General features: G+C 52.6%; 1 protein-coding gene across 4 annotated transcripts in view; it reads right to left on the bottom strand.

The window, feature by feature from the left end:
• Mgat5b (alpha-1,6-mannosylglycoprotein 6-beta-N-acetylglucosaminyltransferase B) overlaps positions 1-18,430 on the bottom strand; it is a 64,614-nt gene that overhangs the window by 11,845 nt on the left and 34,339 nt on the right. For 3 of the 4 annotated variants that reach the window (XM_026780497.1, XM_026780499.1, XM_005350789.2), the window contains 4 exons: positions 10,639-10,770; positions 9,310-9,443; positions 4,935-5,065; positions 4,221-4,226 (listed from right to left, as the gene is read on the bottom strand). In XM_026780497.1, coding sequence (XP_026636298.1) covers positions 4,221-4,226; positions 4,935-5,065; positions 9,310-9,443; positions 10,639-10,770 — 403 coding nt within the window. The remainder of the gene's footprint in view (positions 1-4,220; positions 4,227-4,934; positions 5,066-9,309; positions 9,444-10,638; positions 10,771-18,430) is intronic. The other variant, XM_026780500.1, reaches the window with a different exon arrangement.

The following is an 18,430-nucleotide window of genomic DNA, read 5'->3' as shown; positions in this document are numbered from 1 at the left end:
CCACCTTTTCACCCCTACATCCACCCACTCATCCATCCATGTCTCCATCCATCCATCCATCCATCCATCCATCCATCCATCCATCCATCCATCCATCCATTCCCTGTCCACCTGTCCTTCCATTCGCTCACACGTGTATCCCTCCTTTCATCTAGGAAGGAGGTGGAAGTTCTAGATTGGAGACGTATTAGCTGAAAGAAGTGAACTAGAGCGCCCCCCACAGGTGCCGCATTCTGACTTGAATTGTTTCAATTGATATAAATTATTGAAATGACCTGGGACTGTTAGGGCCCCAGCTACAAGATAGGAATCAAAGCTTCCTCTCTGGAAGAAGACGGCATCAGCTTTGACTTCAAATTATTCTTACGACTTTTTTTCATATTCATTTCTAGAACATATAAAAAATTCAAGGCAACCAAAAAAAAAAAACCTTACGGAAAGCCCAGAAGGCTTTGCAACAGAAATGAACAGGGTGAGCTAAACCCCATTTGGAAATTCTGGGCACTTAAAATGGGTGGAATAACTTTGGAAAAGAATATGAGCAGAAGGAGCTATTGTGGGGTCTCCTTGTGCACTGTAAAGACATCTCTGTCAAGGCACCTTCTGATTGGTTCAATAAAGAGCTGAACAACCAATAGCTAGGCAGGAAAGGATAGGCAGGAAGAGAGAGAAAATCTGGGGAGAGGCGGATTCACCAGACAGAGGAAATGAGACCCACGGTTCTCAGAAAACATAATGAGCCACTTGGCAGAATATGGATTAATATAAATGGGTTAATTTAAATTATAAGAGCTAGTTGAGAACAAGCCTAAGTTAAGGCCACGCTTTTATACTTAGTAAGAAGTCACCGTGTCATTATTTGGGACTTGGCAGCCCAAAGAAAGACTCGTTACACAGAGCAGCTGACCCCAGGTCTATGTGCAGCAGGAGGAGTGGGGACAGCATGGTCCCAGCATCAGGAAGACACAAAGGTGAAAGGGATGGGACATCTGAGTCCAGACAGAGAGCTCACACCCACAACCGCCTCACTGCTGAGTAGGGAGGGTGTTTCTGAGGAGGGGGAACACACTGTGAACAAGGGATCCCAGGCATTTGCCATCCACACGCGAAGAAAGAGAGAAGGGGTCCAAGCCTGGCACCCAGTGTGGTTAACTCAGAATTGGAAGAATTTGAATCTGTATATCCCACCACATGGCAGTTACCTAAAAATGGATCATGGACTCAAAGGCAAAAAACTAAAGCCATGAAACTTACTGAGGGAAGCCGAGAAGAGCTGTGGCTTTGGGATGTGAGGCAGGGCAATACAGCAAGCACAAGCAAGAGCATGCAAATTTAGTGAATAAGCAAAATTGGCCAAAATAACCTGTCTGCAGACCAAAAGCACAGCAATGACACTCACTCCTAACCAATCACAACACGCCAACAGCGACCACCAGTTTTAAAAGAACCAACCAAAAAATGTTCCTGAGGCAGCTTAATTTCCCTAACCCAATAAAGACCCCCACCCCCACCCTTCTACAGTAAAGAGCCTTTACGTTGAAATCTCTCCAGTCTGTGTCTTTGCCTCTGCATATTCTCACCCCCAGCCTCCCAGGAAACGGGCGGCAGCAACAAGACCACAACAGGGATAAACAAAGGCTGGTTGGCCATAGCACCATCCATAAAAGACAGCATTTGATTTCTCTTAAAGTCAAGGTTTAGCCAGGCGTGGAGCATATCTGTAACCCTAATACTTGGGAGGCTGAGGCAGGAGAATTGCCACAGAATAGCCTGAATACACAGTAAATTCAAGGGCTCTTGGGTTACACGGCAAGACCCTGTCTTCAGAAAAGCCAACATAGCAAAAATGGGATTCTGTGCACTGCCAAAAATACCCTTCAGGAACACAGGTGAGGGGCTGGCAACTTGGCCCAGCAGGCAGAGGCACTTGCCGCCAAGCCTGACGATCTGAGTTCAAGTTCAGAGAGATCATATGGTGGACAGAGAGAACCAGCTCCAACAAATTGTCCTCTGGCCTCCAGGAGAGCTCTCTGGCTCACACAAAATAAGGAAGTCAATGTAAAAAGAAAAAAATTAAAAATTAAAAGGGGGCCGGGTTTTCCAGAAAAAAATCAGAGACAAAGGGCCTGGGATGAGGTAAGGAGAGATGTGTGGTACATTTCCGTGAACTCACCTCTGTGTAAAACAATCCTAACAGCTGGTGTATGGCGGGCATAAAACAGCAGACAGGAGCCAGGCGAAATTAAAGCAGGATTAGGGTCTCCTAGTACCCAGCACAAAGGGAAAGTATTTGCTTATGTGGTCCTCAGTAAGGTAGGATGCTGGCTGCTCTCCTTGGGCCACGGGTGAAGGACAGAGAAGACCAGTGGCTAACCGGAGGGAGGCGTTTTTATTTATTTTTTATTTTTATGGCTCTAGGTTCAGGTCACCATTTGTCTTCTCTCAGTGACTGTCTGGGTTGTCTGCTATACAGGCACACTTCCCCTGGGGCCTGCTGGATACCTGTCCTTAGCCCGCTGCACCGTGAACTCTGACCCCCAGCCCCTCCTAAACTCTACAATCAACAGTCGCAAAGCCATAGCCCCCAGCTGTTTTCTGCAAACCGAGACAGGAAGACCTGCTTAACACACACACACACACACACACACACACACACACACACACGCGCGCACGCACGCACGCACGCACACACGCACGCATGCACGCACATGCACTCACGCGTCCACACACGAAACCCCAGATACCTCTGCACAAGACACAGGAGATACAGGGCCTCCATCCTCCCTCTTCCCACAGGCTCTCCATGGCACCTGTCCAGGACAGGGCCTTCAGCTCTCATCCGGCCGTCTCTGACACTTTCTAGTTATAGACACTGGGTAGATGCAGTTTCTTTGAGGTTTCTGATTGAATAGCGCTGATCTGATCTGGGCTGTCTCCAAAGCTGGACTTTCATCTGCCCACACTTCCCCCACTCTCTGTTGGCCAGGCGTTCTCCCCACTTGTGCCCCTTCCCTGGTGGTCTCAGCAAGTTCTGCTCCAAGGCCTTCTCTCTGTCCCTAGACATCTCAGCAGGATCTTGAACCTCCGGTGTCCCCAGCCACGCCACAAGCCGCCATTGTTCTGGGAAGGCTGTGCAGAGCCGGAGTTCAGCAGGGCAGCTCTGGGCTCAGCTAGATGTGGTTATAACACCCTCTCGACCACTGACTCACGCTATAGCCTGCTGAGCCCCACTTTCCCCATCTGTAAAATGGGCACAGTGCCATAATCACCACCAGGGAGAAGAGCAAGGAAGAAGGCACTTGCCAGCCCCCTGCATTGCTTGGCGTTGACACAAATGTCAGCCTCCATTATCATGTTGGTGTGCTCGATGAGACACCACCCAGCACCTTCCTCAGCAAGAACCCAGACATGAGGTGGACACACGGTGGCTTGGAATGAAACCACTCTGTGGTGTTCCTTCAAACTGGGTGGAGCCATGTGATGGAGACCCAGTCTCTGGGTGATACAGGAGACAGCCCCACTCATCCCTCCTCTCATTGACTGGGGTTTGTCTTTGAGGACAAGATGTTTGATCCCGAGCCTGTGACAGACTCAGGGTGAAGACTAAACACCATGTGTTACCAAGGAGCCATGTGGCTCTGCCTGGCCACCTCCTGAAATTGTGAGAGACACCCATCTTGTTGGACCACTATCAACCTGTGACAGCTGACCTAAAGCTATCTATCCAATGGGGCTCGAGGATTCTCAAACGAGACAACTGTGTCACGGCTTGGTGCAGGACACTAGTTACACACCCTGGGATGACCTTGACCCTGTCCTCTTTCCCTTCTCTACCTCCCAAATCTTGAGATTACAGGTTTGTTCCAATCGTGCTGCTTATGGGTCCTAGGGCCCGAACCTTGGGGTTTGTATGCTCTAGGCGAGCACTCTACCAATGGAGCCACATTTCCCGGCCCAACCCTGACTTCACAGTCTGCCTCCTGCCTGTCTTCTGTCCCTCCCACCCTCAGCCTTGTCTGCAGCTGTGCCCAGGAACTTGCCTGTCCTCACCGGGACCCAGGGAAGACTGCTCCTTAGACCCTGCCGTCCCCACTCACTTGTCCCCACCCTAGGACATCTGTGGAGCTAGTGTCAGAGTCCAGGGCACCCTCAGGGACCCCACAGTGCAGTCACTACTGGAGTCAGGCAAAGGCATGCACACGGGGGCTTCCGTTCCATACCTGGAGCTGCCTCATCACCACGGAGCACAGGAGACAGAGAGAACAGGTTAGTGACCAGAAGCAGCCATCAGCCCTCACAGGTATCCCGGGATGGGGGACCTAAGCTGGAAGGTAGGATTCTAATTTCTAAGTCCCACCCCCACCGCTCACCCCACCAAGTTCCACTCTCGCCTAAGTCTTCCTGTGGGATTTGTGGCATTCATCAGTTCCTAAGGTGGGGGTAGAGGGTTTCCTCTGCAAAGCAGCCATGCAGGTCTCTGGGAGCAGTCCAGGGGGTGAGAGGGACTGTCGCCATCTCATTGGGGACTATCCTGAACCATTAGGAAGACATATAGAGAGCAGTAGACGGAGCTGCAGCATTCTGGATTCTCTGCAGCCATGCCTGAGGCTTCAGATGAGGACTGCAATCACATGGGCTTTGCAGAGACAGGGCTGGGCAAATCCTGGAATTGTGTGGCCAGAGCCTTCACAATGTGGATGTGATCTGTGCTAGAACCAGGTGGCCAGCACTTCATGGACATGACCTGTGTGGCAGGCACTTAGCGCAGTGGACATGTGGCTTGTGCCAGAATGGGTGTGGTCTGCACTTGTAAAGGCACAGCACGTTCAGTGGGTATGTCCGGCACGGGCACGGGTGTGACCTGCACTCGGGCAAGCTCTGTTCTGCAGCAGACACGGTACGGTCGGCCGGGCAGTGGACCTGCCGGGGCTCACCTTCCAGATACTCGCCTCCTTGCCGTACACCACCGCCATGTTGCTGGCTTTGCTGTCTTTGATGAGCTGCTTCTCCGTCTCATTGAGCTCCTCGGACACGAAACCCATGAAGGAGTTATCTGGGGTGTGAGCTACAGGCCGGCCGTAGAGGGAAAGTCAGGGTTATCAAACAGACTTCCAAGCAGCAGCCCCGGCCTCCCTGGATGGCCTCTCCCAGGAGTTCCTACTGAGCACGTGGGGACAGCACCGTGGGTGAACTGGCCTGGACTAGAGATCGTCACAAAGCTCAGAGCGGAGAACCTACAGGACCACCTGGCTCCCAACTTGTTTTAGGATGACTGACTTGACTCTGGGTAGCGTAGCCAGGACTACCGGCTCTGCTCAGTCCCTTGTCTAGGGCACTATCTCCATCTTGGCTTCTTTCTCCCACCACACACACATCACCGCAGGGCTTTCTCCTCTGCTTATCCCCTCCCCTTATCCCCTGGCACATTGGCAGCTGTCCACCTGTCTCCAAAGTTCTTTTCTCTAGAACAATCCTTTCTGACTCAGGTCCCATCAGGTTCCTAGACTTGCCCAAGATCCCTCAGGCCATGCTCCCTCTCGCAATCTCCAGGCTCTACCAACTCTGCCCTGGGGGCCTAGTCTTTGACCCGACACTCCCTGACCGGAAGTTCTAATACACACCACTCAGTTATTCTTGCCAGAATAAGGTCAGGCTACAGCAGTGTCAGCTCACCTCAGTGTTCCCAGCCAAAGCACCGCCACGGTCACACCTCCAGCCTTTGTTCTGCCTGGCCTAAGCCCCTCCCTTTTCTGACAGGATCCCCCCCCCCCTACTGCTCCACACACCCCCTTCACCTCCTGCCCCCAAGAGCCTCTCTAGGGTCCACCAGCCTCCCCTGGGGGTCCCTGGCTGGTTTCCTGTTGAGAACACAACAAAGAATTAAGACAAAGATATCCTAATTCTTTTCCAGAACCAGAGCCCCAGGCAGGGTCTGGCTTCCTCACTGTCCCTCAGGGGCCAAGTGAGTTTTATCTCTTTTAAATAATGTATTCATTATTTGCTTAGATTTTTCAGAAAAAGCATCATTATTGCATTATTGTTCAAAGATTACCCAATACATATAATTTGACCAACAGATTATATAATCAAAAGGGTTCTCTCCTAATTTAAGTAATGCTTAATGAAGAAATTCTCCTGCAATAGTCCGTGGTACTGAGCACAGCCGAGGTTCTAAGATCAGATGTGGGTCAACCTGCCCGTCTTAAGAACCAGTCACCAGGTCTTCTCTCTTGTTCCCTCCCACGGGTCTGGCCAGCTCTGGTAGCCATCCTGGGAGGTGCTAGGACCTGGAATCCAGTGTCTCTAGAGCCCACTGCCTTCCCACATGGGTGGAACTCTGGTGAGTGCTGGCTGTCAGCAAGGCATGCTCAGCCTCCCGGGACACCCCAAACTCCTGTCACCCCATTCCTACTCCAGATGCTTGAGATCCATACCCTAGCCTTCCTCGGCAGGGAGAGATGTGCTAATCAGACAGTGTGGCCATGGGGAGTCCCACAGGTGATCTTAGGTTGTCTTTTACCTCCCCTGTGTAACTGGGATGACCCTGACCCTTTGAGTCTCCTGCTTCCGCCTCCTAACTTCTGGGGTTATAGGTGTATGCTGTATGTCCTGCTTATATGGCACTGGAGAGAGAACCCAGGGTCCTGCGCATGCTAGGCGAGCCCTCTGCCAACTGAGCCACATGCCCAGCCCCTGGTGCTTCCCACCCCAAGGCCTGGGAATGCTCACGCCCCTTGACTGGTTACAGACTAGACCCAGGCCTCTTCTTGGCTTTAGGACGTGAGGAGGAGCCCTGCCCGGAGGCCCAGAGCTCTCTGTGTGGGTAACAAGTCTGCTGTCACCTAGGTTCTTCTCAATGTTAGAAGTACCCCCTCCCCAGACAGGCAGCCAGACCCTCATGGATGGATGGATGGATGGATGGATGGATGGATGGATGGATGGATGCCTGGATGCTTCCCTTCCCTCTGCCTCCAGCTGGACTGGTGGCCTCCCTCAGCTGAGCAGTTGAGGACACATCAGGACTGCCCTGCACTCGGCCAACTCCAACAGATTTAGAATATAATTAGCTGAATCCGTCAGTGTGAATGGACAAGGAAGCGTGGTGACCATAAAAATAGCAGGGACAATTAAACAGGTAAAGGTTAGGCTGAGAGAGGGAAAGAGTCAGCCTGGGCTATTCAAGACCCTGTCTCAAAATTCTAAGCACAGAATAATTATAAAGTGAGCAAGCATACAATGTTTAGAACAGAAGCAGAGGGGATCATAAACAATGGGAAAAATTAGAAACATTTGACTTGGGGTTCAGGAAAATCAATAGGAGTTTGCAAGTCTGGAACTCCAAATCCAAAGAGCTTTACCCTGGGACAAGTCTTCATTTTCTCATGCAGGGTCTTTGAAAATATTTTACAGCATTATTAATTGATTAACTGCATGTATGAATATGTGTGTGCCCTGGTGTATTATGGTGCCTGTGTGGAGGTCAGAGGACAGTTTGTGGGAGTCTGTTCTCTCCTTCCACAGTGTGGGTCCCAGGGATTGAACTCAGCTCATCTCACTGGTGGCCAGCACCTTTACTTGGTGAGCCATCTTGCTGGCTCCTTCTTCGGTTCTTGCAGAAGCCTCTTAGCTGTCTTCTGCCCCCAGACTGACCTCTGCCCCTTTGTCTGTCTGCGGTCAGTCAGCACACTGTGCCTGCAGAACACAGTGGCACTTGCCTGGTCCCCCAGGCTCCTGCATCACCTTTATAACTTCTGAGTGGATCACCACCTGACACTCAAATCCCACATCTTTCCCTACTCAGGGGCCTCTGCCCTCCACTTCATATCTTTTCCCTCCGGACTTCATTCCGCGTTATACCAGAATCACACTCTCCTCTGGGACCCACAGAACTTCGAAATGCGCTCCCAGCAAAGAGGGGTCTCCACAGAGCGCTGTGTCCCCAGATAGGTCGCAATACCTCTCTGGGCCTCAGTATCCTCATCTAGAGACTGCAGGGGCTGCAGGAATTGTGCTCCCTTTCTGAGAACTAATGCAGTCATTACTCACTGCCCATGGTCTCTCACGTCTGCCCAGTGCAGCCTGAACCTAAGCTGCTGACAGAAATGCCACAAGTTTGCCGCTTTGAATAAAGATCACATCCTCTTCACGTCCCCGGGAACTGCATGGAACCCACTCTGCTCTTGATTTAGACACCTTCCTAACGAGGCGGCTTATCTGGCTTTCTGGTCCAGAGCCTCTGAAGTGTCACAAATTAGATGCTTACGATGCCACTCTGCTCGTGGCAGCGGAGGGCTAAAATTAAGAGCGACAGCCAAGGGCCAGAAAGATGGCTCGGGATGGAGGAGGAGCCTGTTGCCAAGCCTGACAACCTGAGTTCGATACCAGATCGACAGATTCCTGCAGGTTGTCCTGACCTCCACACTCTTGCCATGGCTCCACTGCCAATGCCCCCATGTGCATAAATTAATAAATAAAAGATATTTTAAGTGACACCAGATAGACTCTTAATCAAAAACCACACAGGAATAAAATCCTAGCACTTGGGAGGCTGAGGCACAAGTTCAAAGGCAGACAGGAGTACATATTGAGACCATACTGAGATCGTATCTCAAAGTTTTAAAAGTGGGGGAGACTGGTGGTGCAGCTGGTCTAACATGCACAAGGCCCTATGTGTGATCCTCAGCACCCGAAGCAGAGGCGGGGGGCGACGGGGGGCGGGGGACGACAAGATAAAAATGGCCAGCACTCAGCCGGGCAGTGACGGGCACACACCTAGCACTCGGGAGGCAGAGGCAGGCAGAGCAGATCTCTGAGTTTGAGGCCAGCCTGGTCTATAGAGCGAACACCAGGACAGCCAGGACTACACAGAGTAACCCTGTCTCGAAAAACCAAAAATCAGCCAACTAAACAAAGAAAGCAAATGGCTGTTGCCGGGCTCCTAAGTCTGACCTTCCTTAGCCGCCTTCACTCCCTCCCTCCAGGCTCACCGTCCGGAGCCTGAAGGAGTTTCCACGTTCTTCACAGCCTTCCAGCTCATTCACCTGCTTTATTACCATCCCTCCCAGCTTCTCTGGTTGGTTTAAGAAGCTTCTGGAAGGCCACTGGGTCCCCTGCTCTGAGCTATGTGCTTCTCAGAACTCCCAACCTTGGGTCAGCCACCAGCCTTGGGCATACCTCATGCAGTCTCTGATTCCTTGCTGAGTCCATTCCACTGGCCCAGGAAGAAGGGGCACCCACCCCTCACACATGGGGTGGGGGAAGACCAGCCCCTGCACATATGGGGAGACCCAACCTCCCGGTATCACTCACGGAACATGGTCATGAACTGCTTGGGGTTAAGGTTCCAGTAACCCCAGTTGGTCCGGTAGCCGTGTAGTGTGGCATACTCCTCGTGGTTGTATGCTGGCTCTGTCCCAAAAGTGTCGATGACTCGAATTCTGCACCTGTCCTCCCCCAGAGAGAACAAGGATTGAGATCATACCTTTCTGCATGTCCCTGAACTAGGGGCGTCTCTGTGGCAATGTTGTGTCCAGGTCACGGGAGTACAGTACTTGGCGGGAGCTTCACGGAGGGGCTGCCTCACCATGTGACCACAGCAAGAGCTTCACCCTCTCTGTGCCAGTTTCCCTGACAGGAATAGCAGTCCAGCTGCCTCAGGGTCGCTTGGTCACTCTTAATGTCTGGTCCCTGGTTGGTACCCAGAAGCCAAACCATCACCTCCACTGGAGGAAGGCTAGGAAATGAGGTGGTATCTGAAGGGGGTGGGGCATCCCCTCATTGCTTACGGTCATTTATAAGTTATGCCTTATTGGGAAGAACAGTGCCCATGAGTTGGGTCCTGGGGACCTGGGCTTGGGAGACTGCCCCAAGCTTCCTCAGCAAGGGTGGCCCCTCCTAGGTTTCAAAGGGGTTCTGACCCTGGCCTCCCTCCTCAACTGTTATCCCCCAGACCCAAAGCTTCTTCTAGTTTAAAGCCCAGAACTCCTATAGGATCAGCTAACCTGAGGCCAGGTCACCTCTGAAGGTCCAGAAACCCCACCCGCCCATCCTACCCCGAGTGGCTACTCAACAAAGGCGCTGACATTCAGACACCCCCACACAAAGCTGCCAGCGATCAGCGTTCTTCCGGGTGACCCAGAATCTTGCAGACTGCTGAGGTCGGCAGGATTCCTGATTCCCGGGGAGAGCTGGTGGGGCGGGCAGGATGGCAATGCACAGACAGCCCACATTAATAATAAAAGCAATATCGCTGGCCGTCACCTTCCTCTAATAAAAATCACACTGGGTATTGATGGCATTAGAGCACGGGAGTGAACAGTGGGGCTCTCGGTGCTAAATGAACCCACTTCTGCTGGCTGCAGCACACTTGCCTTAGCTCCTGGGGCCACCGAAGGGCATTGGCCGCCTCTTCCACGTCAGGGGCTCTCTTTCCCACCCTCCTCACCCTCACCCCCTGAGATGCCTCGGGCCCTCCATCCAGGTCACCTCCCATCCTACCAGGCTCCAGCCCCAGCCCGCAGAGGGATGGTTGGAGTGGGAAGGCAAAGGCTGAGACAGGAAGGGAGGGGGTCATGTAGTGCTCCACCCTTGCAGGAGGGAAGGCATGGGCTGTGGTCCCAAGGGTCCCTGGCCTCTCACCGGTACTTCTTGAAGGACAAGCCCATGTGCTGTTTCATCTGCTGAAGGCCATGATAGTCCGTGTAGATGAGGTCAAAGGGCAGAGGCACGGTGAGCGGGCAGTTCCCCCGGCCTGGCGGCACCCCTAAGTTACTGAGAGAAGAGCCCATTAGAGCCTGAACGCAGAGGAACCCACCTTCTCGCCAGCCCTGTGCCCATCCCGTTCCTACAGCCTACAGGATGGGAAGCGAAGGGAGATGGCCCAAGGGCAGGGAAGGCAAGAGCACACACTCAGAGATGCATCAGACGGGTGGCCCCATACAGCGGTATGAAGTTTTCAGTGCACATAGGCCTCTACCTAGGATAGGAGCGGGACACACACACAAACACACACACACACACACACACACACACGGAAATCCTCCCAGGCTACTTTGCCAAGCAGTGGGCCTGGCCTCATTCACCTGCCAGGAGGAAGGGGGCTTCTGTAAATCCAGGGGGCTGACTTTGCTCAGAGAACAGCTCTATTGTTCCAGAGTGCCATGAACGTGAGCCAGAGTCCTCAGGGTCCCTTCCGTGCTCACTCAGTGCCAATGATTCCAACTGTCATGGCTGACACAGCTCCCGTAGGCCTCGGGGACTCTCCCTGCTCCAGCCAGCCATAGCACCGAGTCCCCCGGGACCAGGGGCCTGCTTGTGCACGGCACTTTACAAACACAACAGTGTTTGCCTGGGACAGGGCTGCTTCCAATGACCCAGAAGCTATGGCTGGCTCAGAAAGGAATGGTGACCCTCTGTTGTCTGGCAGGAGCTGGGTGTCAGTCATTTCATCTCACTGAAGCCTGAAGGACGTGGCTATGACCTTGTGGCTTCTTCCAGAGCAACCATCTGCCCAGTGGTCCCCCTGGAAAAGGCTCTAAGCCTTGGCACAGCCACCACAACTGCCGAGTTCAGCATGGTTAAACACTCAGCTCTCTCTCTGTAGAACTATCACCTCCCACTCAGACCCCTATGGAACTGACTGGGAAGCCCCCTGGCTTCTCCCCTGTGGGCCTGCTCTAGCACTCAGTGAGCATGCACTGAGCCCCAGTGAGAGACTGCTGCCCATGGCCCCCTCCACCTTCGCCTTATACTGGGCCAGAGTAGAGCCCTGGGCTGAAATAGCACCACACTTAGTGCTGTTTCTGTTTGACACATGTATCACCCCCCCTCAGGCCCTCCCATTTAACACGCATCTTGTAGGATATTACAAGGTGCCAAGCCCTGTGTCCCATGAGACTTTTGGTCCTTAGATAATGAGAGTCCCAGGAAGAGTGAGTGGCCTCGGGAGGGATGGGATGTGAGCAGACAGAGCAGGCATCAATCAGGTCCAGCTGCTGGGAGCTGATTGGGTATTGAGAGCAAGGAAGACCATGTCTAAATAGGCCAAGGATGCTAAGAGCATCTTCCCCTCTCAGCTCCTAGGGGTGCAAAGCGGCCGTTTAACAAGGTGGGTGCCCCACCCTTTGCCTCTGCCAGGCCATTGACTGCCTGCAGGAACAGAATGCTAGGGTGCTGGAAGAAGCCCCAAGGCCTCCTGGGAGCCCAAGCCATAAGCAACCTTGGGCCAGGGAGGTGATGGGGTCTGACAAGGACAGACTCATTAAAGACAAGGGACCATGACTGATCCATTGCCTGGTTGTGTCTCGGGCTCTCTGGAGTAACTCAGGTGGAAAAGTACCAGCCCAGAATGCACAGCGCTGTCTGTGCACGCTCAGCACATTCCCAGCCCAGGCTGGGGGAGGGGCTGGTGCACACCACCCTCTGAACAAACCACGCACAGGGGCCCCTTTCCGGTGATGTAGATGGCACCTGCCTGCAGGACTGCAAAGACAAGATTCCAGGGTCGGGGGGTACTGATAGATATGGTGGCATCAGGGCTGGGTCTGTCCCTACAGGGCATGACAGCAGAAGGGGTAGGGAGAACAACTTGCCTTGCTGAGCTGTTCCCTAATCGCGTGTTACCTAATGCCAGAGACTGTGCCATGGAGGCAGGAAAGCAAGACCCTAGCAACCTCATTCCTTATATATAAAACCTTTAACCTGGCTACACAGCCTCTGCCCTGTCTTCTCCTGTGGGGGCTACTTTCCCACGATCCCCAGGTATCACAGAACACAGGCTTCTAAGGCAAGGATCTCCTGAGCCAATCAGTGATGTGGAATGGGCAGAGAACTCATGAGCTATAGCACCCTAAAGCAGTTCCCAGTCGGAGACTCCATGAAATATTTGGTGGTTATCAATGCTGAACCACCATCTCTACTGTGTGGGGCGTCTCTGCTGTGCCCTTCTCTTCGCTCCCAAACTCCTGTAGCAAAGCCAGCACCCACAAAGGAGCCTCACAGCTGCAGCTCCCCAGAGTACCTGGTGAGTGGGAGGCAGCACCGGCCTTTCTCTTGACCTCACCTGACTGAGAGCTACAAACTAAAGGACCCAGGGACCCTCGCTCTGGTCCTCTCCTTGCAGATGCAAGGAAGGAGGTGGCTCTTCTCCTCCCAGTGGGAATCTGGGTAAAATATGGATCATGGCGGGTCTGGGCACTGGTACCTACACCTAGGAAATGACAGGTCTCCTCGCATCTTTCTGGTTGCTTCCAGGCAACACATGCCACCCTATTCCTGGATTTCCTTGATTTTGTTTCATCTGAGACAGGGTCTCACTATGTAGCCCTGGCCGGCCTGGAATTCTCTATGTAAACCAGACTAGACTTGAATCCAGGGAGATCCACCTGCCTCCGCCTTCCCCGTGCTGGGTTTAAAAGTCACGTGACGCCACACCTGACTTCCCTGGTTAGCCTTGCTTGTCACTTTGACTGGATTTACAGCCACCACGGAAACCCATCTCTGGTAGTATGCCGAGTATTGCTTTTTACAAGGGCGCTGGGATCCGAATGCAGGTCCTTGTGCATGCTCTATGTAAAGTAAGCACCGTGACAATGGCAATTCTAAATACCATTCAGTAAGATTTGCCCACGCTTCCGCAGGCAACTGGAAGCCCCTTAGTCCTTGGACACCAGGGCCCTGTGTACAGCAGGAGCAGCGCTGCAGAGGGACTGGGAGAAGGAGCAGGCTGGGCCCTGTGTGCCCTTTTCAGGGAGGAGGGAACCAGAAGCTGCAGCCTCCTTGCCTGAAGAAGGACTGCTTTCCACCTTCTGCTGATTCCCTGAGGGGAGGCAGGCAGTGAGCTTCATGGCTCCCAAAGGCACCTGAGTTCCAGGGAGCAGAAAGGTCAGCTACTCACGGGGCTGTAGGTTTATGGCCTGTAATTCAAGTACACTTTTATGGGCGATTTTACACTAAGTGGTTGGCTAGAGCTGCTGCTTGAATTGAGAAAACGCCAGCCTGACAGTCTCCAGCCAGACTGCACAGTGGTGGCTCAGGAGGCTGCACACAGTCAGGGGACTCGCCTCATGCCTCAGCGTCACTAGGACCACCAGCTCTTGTTCCACCGACCCAGAGTCACAAAATAAGATGTCGGAGCTTGCCGAGGAAGGGTCGCTCCACTGGAAGCTTTTAGAACTGCCGAACCTGGTGGCCGGAGAGATGTCCCTTGGATCGACCACCTGGGTGGAATCTGCACATGCAGAAGGGCCGGTGAGAGGGCTCCGCAGGTAAAAGCACCTGGTGCCAAGGCTGATGGCTTGAATTTGATTGTGATAGAATGCTAACTTGAGCAAGTTGTCCTCTGACACACACACACACACACACACACACACACAATTTAACACAGGGGTAGGGAGTGGATAGGGTGGTTGCCCAAGGACATGGAACACTCTCATAGGTCACCTGGATCACTCCACCTCTTTGCTCAATACAAATCAATCCACCCAGAAGAGCAGCTTCCCGGGCTACAGAGATGGCTACCGGAAGCCTAGCTAGCATGAGGAACTGAGTCTGTTCCCCAGCCGCCATGTAAAAACCTGGATATGGCGGTGCACATACATAATCTCAGTGTTGGTGAGATGAGAGAGGTTGATCTCTTAAGCTCTCTAGCCAGACAGCCCAGCCTAGCCAGCTAGCTCCAGGGCCCAGTGAGAGATGCTTTCTCAAAAAACAAGGTACAGGCTTGAGAGGTAGCTCAGTGGCTAATGTGCTTGGTGAGCAAACATGAGGACCTAAACATGTAACCCCAGAACCTAGAAAAAAGCTTCACATGGGGCCTGGGGAAATGACTCAGTGGTTAAGAGCATTGTTGCTCTTTCAGAGAACTCATGGTCAGTCCCCAGCACCCACCAGGTGGCTCACAACTGTCTGTAACTCCAGCTCTAGGAGATAGGATGCTTTGTTCTGGTTTCTATGGGTACCAGGCACGCATGTGGTACTCAGACATATGTGCAAAGCACTCATAAATGTAAAATAAAAAAAAATCTTTTTTGGAAAGTTGAACATGGCAACCTAAGCCTGAAACCCCAGCTCTTGAGGGTGGAGGCAGAGGGATTTCAGGAGCGCTAGGTAAATCAAGAGACCTTGTCTCAAAAAGTAAGGTGGTGGTGGGGGCTAGAGAGATGGCTCAGCAGTTAAGGGCATGTCCTACATTTGTAGAGAACCTGAGTCTGGCTCCCAGCACCCACAGTGGATGGCTCCCAACAGCCTGTAACTCCAGCTCCAGGGCATCCCATGCCTCTGGCCTCTGTAAGCATCCAAGTTCACATCTACACAGAGACACATACATATAACTAAACATAATAAAAATAAATATCTTTATAGAATAACATGTCACAATGATAGAGGCAAACACTGAACATACACACGTGGACTAGCATGCATACACACATGCATGCAGGTAATCACACACACACACGTGCACATGCACATACAATGCTGGCTTCTGGGAAAAGGAGGAAAAGACCTACAGTATACTAGGGACAGTCTTAATTTTGCAAGATCTGAAGCATTAGACTGTGCCCTGTAAAATGGTTAAGACAGCACATTTTATGTGATGCACATTTTACAATAATTAAAACAACCACCTCCTCCATATGCTTGGTTCCCAGCATTCTGCCTTCCAGAAGCACTGGGGTGTCATCCTGCCTGGGAGTCCCAGCTGGTTGCAGATAGTCCAGGGCAAAAAATCAGCTCCCTCATTTTCTGCCAAAGATCAGAGTAGGATGGGACAGAGTAGGAAGCAATATGCTGGATTCTGGCACAATGAAAAACCTCTGTGGACACGAGCTCCTCACACAAGGCTGCTGGGCGACCATGTACACACAAGACCCTGCTTTCCCTTGCTGTCTGCCTCCGCTGCTGTACTGTGTGCTCAGATGACTCTCTGCTGCCTCTCCTAAGCTAAGCCCCCATTTTTATTTCTCTCCAATAATCTCTCCAGGTACTGCTCACATTTGGGGAGAAGCTATTCTCATTCTCTCTCTCTCTCTCTCTCTCTCTCTCTCTCTCTCTCTCTCTCTCTCCCTCTTTCTGAGTGTGTGCGCGCGTGTGTAGGAGGGACCTAATTAAAACAATTTCCTACAAAGTGCTCAAATACCTTTGACTCCAGTGATCCTCTGGCTTCCCCAGATGTGCTACACTGCTGGGAACATCTGACCAGGCAGCCTTGAACATTCTGTCTCTCCTGAGGGCTGTGCCCATCACTTTAGCATCGTTGGCGTTGCCCTTCCCTCTTATATGATCCATCACTACTGCAGGTCACTGTCTCCATCCCAGAGCATCAGGGGGCATACAGAAGGAACACAGAGACCTAACTGGGCACCTATAGAGCTTCTTAGGAAGCAGGGAGATTGCTAATGGAGAATTATAATCTCCTGCCAGCAGGGCTGACCATCCTTTGTCCAATACAGGGCTTCTGATGCTACCCCAATGAGCTCACCCTCAGTTCCCGCCTCCTGGAAAGACAGGTGTCCTTGGATACTGTCCAGCACGCACAGGTGCTCTCAGAGAGTCCCGGACTACAGTCAAGAATGATCCGGTTCCCACAGAAGGAGTGGCTTAGAGGAAATGAAGCAGAGTCGGGTTCAGAGATATCCAGCTGCCCCTTTGCTGCTGGCCATGGGCCAAGGGATACAAAAGGGAAACTGAGGAACAACATCCCTCTGTGCTGGGCAGACACGGCGAGTGGGTTTTATAAGGCTAACACCTTCCTCCCCCGGTGTTCTTTGCTGGTAAGCAAGCTTACGGCTAATAATAGGGCTATGGCTCTCCCAGGAGAGTGCAGGAAACCAATGCTCACCCCTCCAGCTAGCCAGCTGCTACTGCTCTGGAAAGAAGGAGTGAGGAGTGGCAGGTTTATATAACCTAGCGGTGCTGATGTCAGGCACAATCAGACTCTCACCCACACCCTGTTGCCAAGAACCAGGATGGTCTGTCTCAGGGCCCTCAGTGGTCATTTCCCCAAGGATGACCCATTTCAGCTCTTGACGCCCAGGTTGGCCCCTGGAGCCCTCTCTCGGGTGAGCATCACATTCCAGGGGTTCTGAGGAGCCTGAGCTGCCCCACAAAGCCTCTGTGAGGATCAGTCTGTTTGTAGGTCTTGGGACACACAAAGATGGCGGGGCTCTTGTTCCAACCCCAGAACAAGACTTTCTACATGAGATCTGGGCGGAAAGCAGTGGCCTGAGAGCATTCCCTGTGAGACCAACCAAGGGGCTTGGAATCTTCCCCTGAAGAGTAGGGGAGAACACAGCCCTGGCTCCCGGGAAACAATGTTGCTATCATCTTCTAAGTTGATAAGTTGAGGGGGATGCTAGGGGTATCCAGTACTTCCACCAGCCCCACCAGGCTGGCCCTGGCTTTCCTGGGAGGCCAAACAAGTGACTTGGGCCTTCTCTGTGGGTGGCATTCTTCTGTCTCCCTAAGGGTTCTTAGTCCATTCCCTTCCTCCTCCTTCCCAGCCACCACCAGACAGAACTCCCCTGCCCACCCTGTGTGTTGTGGGACCCACAAAGCATGGACCTCTAAATGAGAGCCTCAAGGCTCTGAACATCAAGGAGGGGAAGGGAGATAACTGTACAAGGATGCTTCTGTCCTGGGTGAGGAGAAGACGAAGAGTTGGGACCACAGCCCAATCCCAGCTTCTAGGGAGAGACTGAGTGGGTCTAGTGGGTGAGATCCAGCGTTCACTTGTTGATGCAAAATTTTTGGCTAGCCGGGCGGTGGTGGCGCACGCCTTTAATCCCAGCACTCGGGAGGCAGAGGCAGGCGGATCTCTGTGAGTTCGAGGCCAGCCTGGTCTACAAGAGCTAGTTCCAGGACAGGAACCAAAAGCTACGGAGAAACCCTGTCTCGAAAAATCTCCCCACCCCCCCAAAATTTTTTTTTGGCTAGGTGACACAGGGGAATGCCCCACCACAGTCCCCAGGCAGAGAGAGTGGGCAGTACCAGCCAGGCACCCGGCAGGCCCCACCCATCATGAATACTGCACCTCCACTACCCAGCCTGGCTCCCACCTCATATCGACCATAGTATTTGGCTTAATTATTTTGTTTCACAGAATAACATACTACGAGTGCAGCTATGGGCTGCCAGGGTAGTCTCCTCTGTCCTCCTTGCGTCTCCCAGCCCTCCACCTCCTTCCACACACCCTCTCCCATCCTCTCTCGAAGCAAAGCTGGAGTCACCACAGCTGATGCTCAGTTCTCTGGTCCCCTCCCTGGACCTGTGTGCACACATCACTCCCAATACGAGGCTCTCAGGCTCCAATTCTGGTCCTCACAGAGTCGTCTTCACCCACCAAGCTGTCTTCCCAACCCCTTCCTGTCTTGCTTTCTGCTCCCCAGGAGCCTTGATGTAAGCAGCCTGTCTATGCGCTCTCTCTCATCTCTGC

This window comes from Microtus ochrogaster, chromosome 7 (genome assembly GCF_000317375.1).
Source record: "Microtus ochrogaster isolate Prairie Vole_2 chromosome 7, MicOch1.0, whole genome shotgun sequence".
Taxonomy (NCBI): domain Eukaryota; kingdom Metazoa; phylum Chordata; class Mammalia; order Rodentia; family Cricetidae; genus Microtus; species Microtus ochrogaster.
Note: the sequence above shows the minus strand (reverse complement) of the source record. Positions and strands in the feature narration are given on the sequence as shown.